The following is a 12,087-nucleotide window of genomic DNA, read 5'->3' as shown; positions in this document are numbered from 1 at the left end:
CGTATTACAAAATGCATAAGAGTCGATGTATAAGAGCTTCGCTCAATGAAAAAAACGAGATTCTATTTATCTAGGAGATGCTATGGAGAACAGTCATACCACACAAACTTTAAGCCCTAAACTTATTAGGAGTGTTAAAATAAGAGAGTTACACATTTTATATTTAAAGATTTGTTTGAAAAGGAACAGTAGTTTTATTATTATAAAAATGTAAAGGCCAGTACCTCTTAATACCTTAATTAATGCCTAAAAAGTTTGGATAGAAAGTTTAACGTTTACAAATTGAAGCAACTGATCTGATTATTTAACAACCAAACCACTAGTTTAAACTATCATGAGTTTAGTCACTGACGCGTTCTGCAATTGCGTAAACATTGCGCAACTTGAGCTTGATTTTCTGACTTGGTGCTCGATCCCTCTAGCTAATAATCGAGGCTAAACTTGGCTCAAAAATCGAGCTGCTTGCACATCTCTACTGTTTATTATAATTATTTATAAACCTCAGTGATTGACCAGAACATTGGGTGCATCGGCGACTATGCTCAGCTTTGCTAAAAAGCTGCTTTGCAAAGCTTTAGACTGCTTTGCCACAAACTTAGTATCAAGTGTACTATCAAAAGTGTTAGTATCAAGTATGTAATATAACTAAAATATATAATAAAAAAATAAAATAAAAAACCAGTGGACAAAGTGTAAAAAAATAACATCCCACCCTCCTTGGCAAAATGTGATGAACACTTAAAAGCAGAGGGTAACACAAAAAAAGGTAACTCAAAAATAGACGTAGAAAATTATTTCTTTAGCAGTTGTATTTGGTTTGGAATCTTTTAAGATGTATAAATATTTACTTTATATATACTTATCTATGCGTAGTTTTTAATGTTTTGAATATAATAGTTACCGTTAGGTGTTTCGAGGAAGATTGTAGTAGTTGTCTTGAAAGAAGATAAATAACACGTGATAAAGAACCTTCTACAGAAGAACTCACAGCCTTTTCTGAAAATACACACAACTTTTCAGTAGGAAATAAAATACTATAAAAAGACACGACAAAAAAAAATTACAGACCAAGGGATAAAATTAAATGCTTTTAACACAATGCAACTGTCAAAACATATCTGAAACACATGTGGACATTATTAGTATAAGATTCCATCCAATGACATTCTTTTATGTTTTTGATCCATACCGTTTCTGTTCTAATATCTGTGGACGATCCCATTTTTGCGATGTTCTGCGATCCAATAATAACATGTCGCAACCAGAGAGCGCATGATTTTTGCAATACGCAACAATGCTGATCAACAGTTAATATGTTAAATATTATCATGAGTTTGTTTTTTTTTAACTTTATCTATATAAATAAAATTAGAGTTTTGTCTGTCCTTTGCGTAGAATAATATATTTTTTGGTTATTTTTACGTTTTATACATTAAAGAAGCGGAAACAAGGCTTATCTCAATTTCTGTCCGTCTGTCACGACCCAGAAGGCATTTTATGCGGCCTTCTCCTGAAAAACGAGAATACCTATCAAGATTCAAATCATTTTAATGTATTCACGGGATTGGCGAGAGTGTCTTTTCAATTAAAATATGGCCTCACTACTTTGTAAATAAAATGACGGGACGTTCAAAAACCCAATTTTGTCCGATTATTCCCCTGTTTCCGAAGTTTTATTCCTAATGATTTTGAATGATTTTACATGATTCTTTTAACCCTTTAATGACTATTTCATTTTTTAGTTTTGATAAAAGATTTTTATGTTAATTCAACAAAAAAAAAAATTATAGTCCCTCTTGCACCAATCATTATGCCAATTACTGATATAGAATTTAGACCATATCTACCTCTTCACACTCGTATAAATATGCTCTAGACTCATAAAGTAAAGGCTATGACATTTTTGACTCGCAAACCCTTAAATTCAGCCTTTGAAACTAAATTATACAGCTTAGAAAAAACACATCTTAGAGTATTCAGAATGTTTATTTGAAGTTTTTACTAACTATTTTGCAGTTTTTAATTTTATGTTTACACTTAAACATATTTCTAAGAGTAGATTCATCCATGGAATTTGTTAGTTTTTAGGCCCCTGTTTAGTCAACTCACCACAGTCTCTATCAAACAGCCCAGTGAGGTAGATGTCTCTGAGACAGGCCGCAGCACAGTTAACAATGTCCAGTCTGTTCCAGTCCACCGGGTGAAACATGTTTTCACATGCTCTGGGTACAAACACAACAGGAGCAAGTGAAACAAATTGTAGTCACTAGATAATAAATAAATAAATAATCTACATTTTACTAAGAGAAGAAGTTAAACAAATAGTTTTTTTTTTTATATATATTATAATTAATTGTACTTTCTATTAATTACTTTCATACTTGAATTGTTGGTGTTTATTTGACTCGACACACAATCCACTTCTTGCGCAATATTTAATGGACACATTGACCAGTATGATGAAGGTATCAATTGGTTTGTTTCTGTCAGTCAAGTTGATGTTTTACCTCTTTTTCTCCAAATAGTTTAAATGCTTAAACCTTCTTTATATCCCTATTGCAAAAACCGTGTGAATTTCCCCTACAACACCTCACCAACTTGCCACACCAAAAGCTCCACCAACTACAATGAACAGATACTGACCAGTCACCTGCAACACTCCAGTAGCTGCAACAGATCTCTAATTTGTAATATACACTGTCATGTTCCTGTCCTATTCTAAGCTGATGAGGACCTATGAACAACACTACTGTAGTTGGTTCTAGGGGTCAGTCGGTGGGTTTACTACTCAATAAAATGCCTCATCAGATCACCAAATTTTTTTTAAACTTACAAGTCTACGATGTAATATTGCTTTCTGCCAGTAACTGCTCACCTAGTGATTGCTTCAGAGGCAGCTTTCCTGACTCGAGCATCCTCGTCCCCAAGCAGTGCCAACATGACAGAGTGCAGCACCTGGGACTGGAACTCACTGTTGCCTGTCACATGGTGGATATGCAGGTACGACAAATATCCCAGCAGTTCCAGTAGTTTCACCTGAGAACACAATTCAATTTTGCATGTCATTGAACAATAGTGTCTGATTATGATTGGAATGTAAAATCAAAGACAATTTACAGTTTGACGTTTTAAATGTGAGCATGTTAACATGTGTTATATTTACGTATGGAAATAGAAGTTATATTTTAAAGTATGAATACCTTAACACATTGCTTCCCAAACTATGGATGAGAGAGCAATTTTTATGGGTCGGGAAGAGATCAAACATTAAACAAATTTTATATGGACCTGTAATTTTTAATTTTTCCCTACCTGAACGGTCGAGTGAGCACCAGAACAGTACCAAGCGGGTAGCCATGGGCCATTTAAAATATTTTCAGTTTATTCACAATTCAGCATGACTTCCGTGATAAATGTGATTGTTGGCTCTCACAACAAATCAAGTTTGATTACCAAATGTTTAGGAAATCGTTATTTATAATAATTAAATTTTCAACTTGAGGTTGTTAGTTTAACAGGTAGGCTCGGTTAAGTTGTCTACCTTCCTGTTAAAGACAATGACACATGATAGGGGTTGAGTTATTAGGAGAGTTTGGTATGCAGCCAGTCACCTGTAATCAAAAGGCTTGGTTTACCTTGACCAGCCAGTAAGAGTTGTCTGCCACTCTCAGTAGTGCAGGCAGTATAGGTAGAGCAGTCTGGTGGTCATGACTACACAACAGAGGTCCTAGACAGACACAGAGGCTGGTCAGAGCATGCCTCACACATGTGGAGGACTCGTCCTGTAGACCCTGCACAGTAACATCAAACGTTAAATTACTATATTCGTGTTACAGCTTGAAAATTAGAACCACATTTTTGCCTTGTAATTAACGAATTGGTCTAATTATCAGGACAGCACTGCGGATAGTCGTAGTACTCACTAGTGCCGACGTTAATCCACACCAGGGAGTATCGCATCCACAGTGCATGCCTATAAATATCCACAATTTGTGACCTCCTAGTAGCTGGATTACAGAACAACGTCACCGCCCTAGTGGCTTTATATGTTCATGCATTCACTCTATTATGCAACATTAATTGCCTATATTAATAATCTATATCAAGTAAAGTTTGGGGCCACGAGATTTAAATTAATCTAATTTTACTAAATCATCACAAACAATAAAAATCTATCACTTCATTAGATGCTAATTCTTCATCAACCTCCATAAGAAAAATTGGTTTGCATTATATTTACAATGGTTCGTAGGAGGATATTTAAAACTTATCTTTCCAAAAATCAAAATTTCCCTTTCTAAAACATGCGAGCCTAAATTTTTTCCCAATAGCAAACAGGCTGCTTGGATTATATGAACTATTTGACTTGACTTCTAAAAACCTCTCATGTTGTTTATAAAGACGAACAAAAAATAGTAAAATAATTGCATTTATTAGAGAATTTGACTGTTTGACTGACCGTGGTTAGAAGTGACACTAGGGAGGGGAGGGTGACTGGTTTGGTCGGTTGACAAGTGTTGACCCACTGATCAAACGTTGTAGCAGCAGTGGTGATTGAAGAGCAGATAAATGTTCCAACCAGAACACAACACAAACCCCTCAACTGCTGGTCAGAGTGGGTCGCAAAGCACAACACATCACTCACATGAGAAAAACCTACAATCAATAAATGTATTAAAGCAACAAAAGAAAAAAAAATGTTTGAATAACATTTTAAGTATGTTTAGTATTCTATGGTTTATATTATTTCAGTCTGGCTTCAACACATGTTTTGGAGGTTTTCAATTTTACTACATGTGATTATTGTTTTGATAATATCAATGTTTAGACATAGTCAAGGAATACATCACAGTTTTTACCTAATTCATTTTGCATTTATTTGTTGGTGATTTTCTCTATAGATTATGTAATTGTATTTTAAAGTTATATAAAGGACTTTCTCATTCTTAACCTCAAGACTCAATTCAAGATTGGTAAGATATAATTAATTATTCATGGTAATCTCTATTCAGTTCCATTACATCAAACATAAAACTATTCTATCCACTTTAAATTCCCTAATAATTTCATTGGTCCTTCGAACATCGGATGAAAGAATCAAGAATATGGATATTCAAAACTACTAATAGTGTACATTATTATTTGTTATTTCATCAAGATATTTAAAATTCAATCTTAAAAATCTACTAATGTACTCTGAAAAATTGGAATGTTTGATTCTGTTGCCTTAGTAACAATATTACTACCCCTTTCTATCTTTGCCTTTACAACCACATTTTTCCAATCAGCTCATTAGTACATTCCTTTAATATACAAAATGAAGTATCAAACCTTTGTCAGATTTTCTAACCTAATCAAAGTTCGTCTCAATAATATTCTTTCATTTATTGACACTATATCAGAAAATGATCATGTTGAATTAGTTGATCAACAAAAAGTTAATTCCTATAAAAGTGAAGTCAATGAAAAACGTTGTGAATTTAATGAACACATTAGAAAATTACTGGACGTGCCGAATCTGCCTGGTGACTATGATGAACAAGATCTAATTGATCGACAGGAGGAAATAAATGAACTTTGTATCAGCATAGAAAGTAAAATAAATTCTTATCTTTTGGAAAGTAAAGGCAATGATGACAATCAATCTATTACCTCTCATCTCAATGAACGGGAACACTCTAACATGTCTGTGGTGCGCTTACCGAAAATAGAATTAAAAAACTTTAATGGTGACTCTCAAACTTGGTTAGCCTTCATCAACCTCTTTGATACCACAATTCATTCAAATTCATCTCTCTCGAATGTAGCTAAATTTCAATATCTACTTAGTACTTTATCTGGTGAAGCACTCAATCTGGTCAAATCCCTACCCATCTCTGAAGCAAACTACACCATCGCGTACAACATGTTGCGAGATCGTTACCACTCAGTGCGAAGGCTTTCATCTCTTCACATCAATAAAATCATTGATTTGCCCAGTGTTAGTTTTTCCTCTACTAAGGATCTCAGAAACTTGCTAAACTCTTTTAATGAAAATTCCCAAGCTCTAACAGCATTAGGCTGTGATGTAGTGGAAAACAATCCTCTCTTAGCATCAATGCTTTTACGAAAACTAGACTCAAAATTGTTAAATAAATATGAATCTTCAAGAAATGACTCTGAATCTCTACCCTCAGTCAATGAGGTAATAACTTTTCTGTCAAATCATTGTGCACATGCTGAAGATGTGTCCATGCACTCACCCAATAGTAGTAAATGGGTCAAACCTCACTCAAATATCCCACCTTTGTCCAACTTCAACCGCAAAAATGAAATGACTCATCCCAGACCATTTACCCTAGCATCAACACAAAGCTCCACTGATTTCCCTTGCTTCGTTTGCTCTAAACCTGGACACAAAGTATATTCCTGTACTTTATTCAAAGAAAAATCTCCTCAAGAACGGCATGAACTAATCAAATCCAAGCAACGTTGTTTCTCTTGTCTTGGAAATCACAAAGTCAGTATCTGCAAATCGAAAAACTCTTGTTTTAAATGTCATAAAAATCACCACACCCTGTTACATTTAGAACCATCGAAAGACCTCACATCAAGAAATGCTGTATCATGTTCATCTTCATCTCAAAGTCAAAATGAATTTGCTGGAGTATCAACAAATTTTTCTCGACCTCAAAAGAACACCACTGTTTTATTAGCAACTGTATTGGTAAAGTTGGTGTCTAGGCAAGGTGTTGCTCATGTCTTCAGAGCTCTAATCGACTCGTGCAGTCAATGTGATTTCATAACAGAAAGAGCAGCCCAACTGTTGGGAATTAAACGTCAAAAGTCAACTCTTCGTATTAATGGAATCAATCAGTCTCTTACATCCCCAAAGGGAATGGGCTATGTGGACATCGAAACACTAAGTGGGAACAAAGTTTCAGAAAATCATCCAATGTTGATTTTGGATAAGATTACCTCGGACATGCCAAGATCTCCTCTTGATCCAAATCTATTGGAACTAGTGAAACCGTATACCCTAGCTGACCCTACTTTCCACCGCCCTGGGCCTGTTGACGTTTTACTAGGTGGGGGTTTATTCCCATTCATTTTCACCGGAGAGAAACAACAACTTGGACCGAACCTACCATTTGTCATGAACACAGTGTTTGGTTACACTCTCATGGGACATGCTCCATGTGAGAGTAATTCTAAATATAACAAAGATTCTTCTCATCTCACAACTATGTTAAATGTCTCTGATTTTGATCTTCATTCCTCTTTACAACGGTATTGGCAGCATGAAGAACCTCCCAGACAGATCGAATACAAACTTTCAAATAAAAAACATTTAGTGAAAACACAATCTAGAGAACCCTCTGGCAAATACTGCGTTAGGCTGCCATTCAAACCTAATCACCATCATCTCGGCAACTCTAGTAACAACACCAAAACAAGATTATTTATACCAGAAGAGAAATTTAAAACTCAACCTTATTTCAAAGAAGCAAGCCAAAAACCTCGTCGTGTACCTCCTCATTCAACAGATCCATCAGACCTGCATAGTACACCTCATACGATGAATAAACTCCAAAGATGGCATCGATGGAGACTACCTTCACACTTTACAAGAGCGCAACAAGTGGAACAAACAAACACCAAACTTGAAAGTTGGAGATCTCGTTGTGATTCAAGACATCCTTACACCTCCAATGTGTTGGCCACTGGCTAGAATTGTTGAAACACACCCTGGTTCAGATAACATTACAAGAGTTGTGACTGTGCGTACGAAGAATGGACTTCTCACTAGACCGGCAATCAAGGTTTTCCCACTGCCTGTACTTGAAGACTAAATTTTATTACAGTTCCGCCCCTTTTGTTGCTTTAACTTTCTCTGTTTTAATTAGGCCTACTGTTTCTGTACTCACTTGTTAAATTAATTAATTGAACCTGCGGTTCAAGGGGCCCGGCATGTTTAGTATTCTATGGTTTATATTATTTCAGTCTGGCTTCAACACATGTTTTGGAGGTTTTCAATTTTACTACATGTGATTATTGTTTTGATAATATCAATGTTTAGACATAGTCAAGGAATACATCACAGTTTTTACCTAATTCATTTTGCATTTATTTGTTGGTGACATAGTCAAGGAATACATCACAGTTTTTACCTAATTCATTTTGCATTTATTTGTTGGTGATTTTCTCTATAGATTATGTAATTGTATTTTAAAGTTATATAAAGGACTTTCTCATTCTTAACCTCAAGACTCAATTCAAGATTGGTAAGATATAATTAATTATTCATGGTAATCTCTATTCAGTTCCATTACATCAAACATAAAACTATTCTATCCACTTTAAATTCCCTAATAATTTCAAAGTAATTAGAAAAAGGTAAGCTTTTATTCCATTATTCAAATTTAAGGGAAAACTTCCATAAATTAATATTCTCTTCTCTAATATTTCCTAGTTGTGTAATACGGATAAGTAATTCAATCACCGAAGAAACCTGCTAAGTACAGAAAATAATAAACTAGGTATGATAAGTAAACTACTCAAATAAATGCATCTCAACTCAAATAATTATAAAGTTTTTGTGTCTAGTTCATATTGGTGACTTGAAAACAAACAAAATCTAGAATTGACTGTATCTGATGTTTTAGTTATAAGTAATTTGTTAAACAATTATTTTATAAACTGTATAAAAGATCTTCAAACAAAATCAGATATAGAACCTAGTGTACAGAAAAATAGTCTTTCAAGTAGTCTCACTCCTCATAATCAGACTTTTCGATGTGAGCCCACAGGTGAAAACGAAATTATTAAAATATTAGATTCTTTAAAAAATAAGCAATCATATGGGTTTGATGAAATTCCTGTAACTATAATAAAATCTGCAAAAATACACCTATGTAAAATCTTAGTTCATCTGGTTAACTCTTCTTTAATATCTGGCATTTTTCCAAAAAAAAATTAAAAATATCCAAAGTTGTACCTATACATAAAAAAGATTCTACAAAAGACATGTCCAATTATCGTCCAATTTCGATTCTGCCATCCTTTTCAAAAATTTATGAAAAAGTCATGTGTATGTGTTAAGTCATGTTGATTATCCCAATTCTTAGAAAATTCAAACATTCTAGATATGTCCCAGCAGGGTTTTCGGCCCGGAAAATAGGTTTTCACTGCAGCCGTTTCTTTTATGAATCCATCATAGAGTCCATAGATAAAGGGGAGAACGTAGTGGGCATATTTATGGATTTAACAAAAGCTTTTGAAAGCGTAAATCATCATCTATTACTTGATAAATTATTGAACTTTGGTGTCAAGGGAGTTGCATACAATTGGTTTAAGTCATACCTTTCCGACCAATATCAGTATGTTGAAATTAACCAAACCATTTCAAATAGGATCACGGGCGCAGCATTGGACTTATGTTTGGTCTCAAGTGGCGTCCCACAGGGATCGATTCTGGGTCCTTTGCTGTTCTTATGTTACATAACCGGACTTCCTGAAGTGCTACAGACTGTTCCCCATAGTAATTTATGTTTATATGCAGACGACGCAAATTTAAAAATCTCAGCAAAGAACCAAAATGAAATTGAATATTTAAGTTTTATAGAACTAGCTAATTTAAAGCAATACTTCAATAATAATAGTCTTTTGTTAAATCCAAATAAAACTAAATTTATTACATTTTCCACAAAGCAAAATCGTAAAAAAATATCTCCAAATATAATGATCGAAGAGGAAATTATTGAACAAGTGGATGAGGCTAAATTTTTAGGTCTATATATTGATGAAAACTTATGCTGGGACAAACATGTCGAACATATATCGAGAAAAATTAACTCCGGTTTATTCGCCTTAAGGCGTATGGCCAGCCTATGCTCATTGCCTGTACTAAAACAAATATATTTTGCTCTGATTCACTCTAATATTTCTTATGGAATTGGCTTGTATGGTGCAACAACAATAAATAATCTGAATACAATTCTAAACCTACAGAAAAAAGCAATTAGATGTATGCTCAAACTTGAAGATGATGACTCCGCAAGAGAACACTTCAAAAATCTTAAAATTTTAACTGTGTATGGTCTGTATATTTTTGAATGTATCTTATTTTTTATAACAAAAACTTATGTACAACCAATAGGTCATAAATATAATACAAGAAGACAGACCGAAAAACATTTTGAAAAACATAGATTGGGATTTTTTTTAAAAAAAAGACGACATACATTGGCAATAAATTCTTTAAAGCACTTCCGAATGAACTAAGATCAGAAAAAAATAATAACAAACTAAAATGTAAATTGAAAAAATATTTGATCAACAAACATTTACTCAATAGAGGAATTTTATGTATACAACAAAATTATGAAGCAGTAGTGGTAGTTTTTTTTTTTTTTTTTTTTTTTTTTTTTTTTTAGTTTATAATTGTATTGTTTTTTAGTTTTATATTTGACGCCATTCCATTTCTTGTAATGACATGTACAAGGACAAATAAAGTGATTTGATTGATTGATTGATTGTCATGAGAACTAACTCAATAGGATAATTATGGATTCTTAATTTTGTGTGATGTCAGCGGCCACTGCTCAACCCTCGCTCTCAGTCTGCCATGATGATGGTAAGCTTGAGTCTAAGTCTGCTTAGTTCTGTATGTAATACTGTTTAGTAAGCGTAGCTTTGAATAGCTCTCACACTGGCTCTCATGAGATGAGAACACGTCTTACTCGACTCAAAATTACTCTCAAATTAAACTTAAATTTTAAATGAGATTGTTTCTACATTGACCCCTGGAATTTTGTTCACTTGAATAAAACCATTAAACCCAGCCAAGGCCCCACCCAGACCTCTATATTTCTCAAATTTTTACACCTAAGGGCAAAAAATCTCACAGTCGCTCTGTACTATTCTCCTACGATTACAGGGACAAAACCATCCTCTCCTGCAATCCTAAATAAAATCGCTGGCAAATGGAACAAATCTCCACTGGAAAAAAACCCAAATCGAAATAACAGCCCCCCCCCAAAAAAAAAACATTTATTGGTGGTTTTAGTTAGCTGTAGTAAATAAGACACCTTACCATCAGCGGTAGCTTGGCTGTTGACATCAATAGTGCAGAAGAAGAAAGACGGTTGTACACGGACTAACTGAGTTAGACATTGTAACGCCAAGGCTCTAACACTGACACGCATTCTGGGCCCTGAATTGCCCTCTGGTAGCAGGAACCCTGTGACTAGACGACGACAACAGTGTAATAGAGCTGGCTGGCCAGCATCTAGTGTAGACCCTACCTCCCACACCTGTAATGAACAAACAATAGGTAGTTTTTTGATTTGGCCCAGATTGTATACATAATTTAGTTTAATTTGGATATCATCATTAGCAAAGTAACAAAGTTTTGTATGTATTTAGGTTAGGCCTAGAGCCCTTTACCAAGAATACCTAAAGTTGATGTATTTAATATGTCAGTTACCTGAACATTAGCGACTGATTGACTTTGTTGATTATCTGTAGCTTCTGGCGAAGGTGTGTCTCGAGCCAACAACATATCTGCTTCTAGACTAGGAGCTCGCTCTATAGAAGGTCCAACTAGAATTGGTAAAACTTCTCTCCTACTTCCTATATTCTCTGTATCACTTTCTTCTGCAATGACAACAGATATGATCATTGTAACTAAACATAATAGTCTAAGGCCAAGAAGAGCGGGAATAACAAAGAGTTAAGAGTTGTTTGTTTACAGCCTGAATTGTTCATCACAGTTAATACAAAAACACATAACAGCAAGTTATAATACAAAAAATAGGCCAAGATTTACTATAGAAAATATTAATCAAACATGAATGATCCACGACGATTGGTAACAGTGCAATTGTTTTGTGTTCTTCATGTGTATATTGGACAAAAAGCCAATTTTAAATATTCTGCACATGAATAGTTCAAGCTAGTTGTTTTGTTATAGTACTAGCTGTAACCCGCGGGCTTTGCCCCGTTTAACTTCTTAATTTTCAAGATGATCTCGTTCGCATGGCTCAATCACGTCCTGGTTGAAGTTCGTTCACTACGCTCACTCACCTTTAGGTTGGAGCTCGTTTG

The 12,087-nt window shown here is 34.5% G+C and overlaps 1 protein-coding gene across 1 annotated transcript in view; it reads right to left on the bottom strand.

The window, feature by feature from the left end:
• LOC128984097 (huntingtin-like) overlaps positions 1-12,087 on the bottom strand; it is a 108,041-nt gene that overhangs the window by 78,151 nt on the left and 17,803 nt on the right. The window contains exons 9-15 of the mRNA XM_054403379.1: positions 11,468-11,637; positions 11,075-11,294; positions 4,460-4,656; positions 3,636-3,791; positions 2,876-3,036; positions 2,110-2,222; positions 902-996 (exon numbers count right to left, since the gene is read on the bottom strand). Of these exons, the coding sequence (XP_054259354.1) occupies positions 902-996; positions 2,110-2,222; positions 2,876-3,036; positions 3,636-3,791; positions 4,460-4,656; positions 11,075-11,294; positions 11,468-11,637 (1,112 nt within the window). The remainder of the gene's footprint in view (positions 1-901; positions 997-2,109; positions 2,223-2,875; positions 3,037-3,635; positions 3,792-4,459; positions 4,657-11,074; positions 11,295-11,467; positions 11,638-12,087) is intronic.

Source organism: Macrosteles quadrilineatus, unplaced genomic scaffold (assembly GCF_028750875.1).
Source record: "Macrosteles quadrilineatus isolate MER2022 unplaced genomic scaffold, UCM_ALF_1.0 Scaffold_2__2_contigs__length_208266976, whole genome shotgun sequence".
Lineage (NCBI taxonomy): Eukaryota > Metazoa > Arthropoda > Insecta > Hemiptera > Cicadellidae > Macrosteles > Macrosteles quadrilineatus.
The sequence above is the reverse complement of the archived record's forward strand: the minus strand, read 5'-3'. Positions and strand labels throughout refer to the sequence as shown.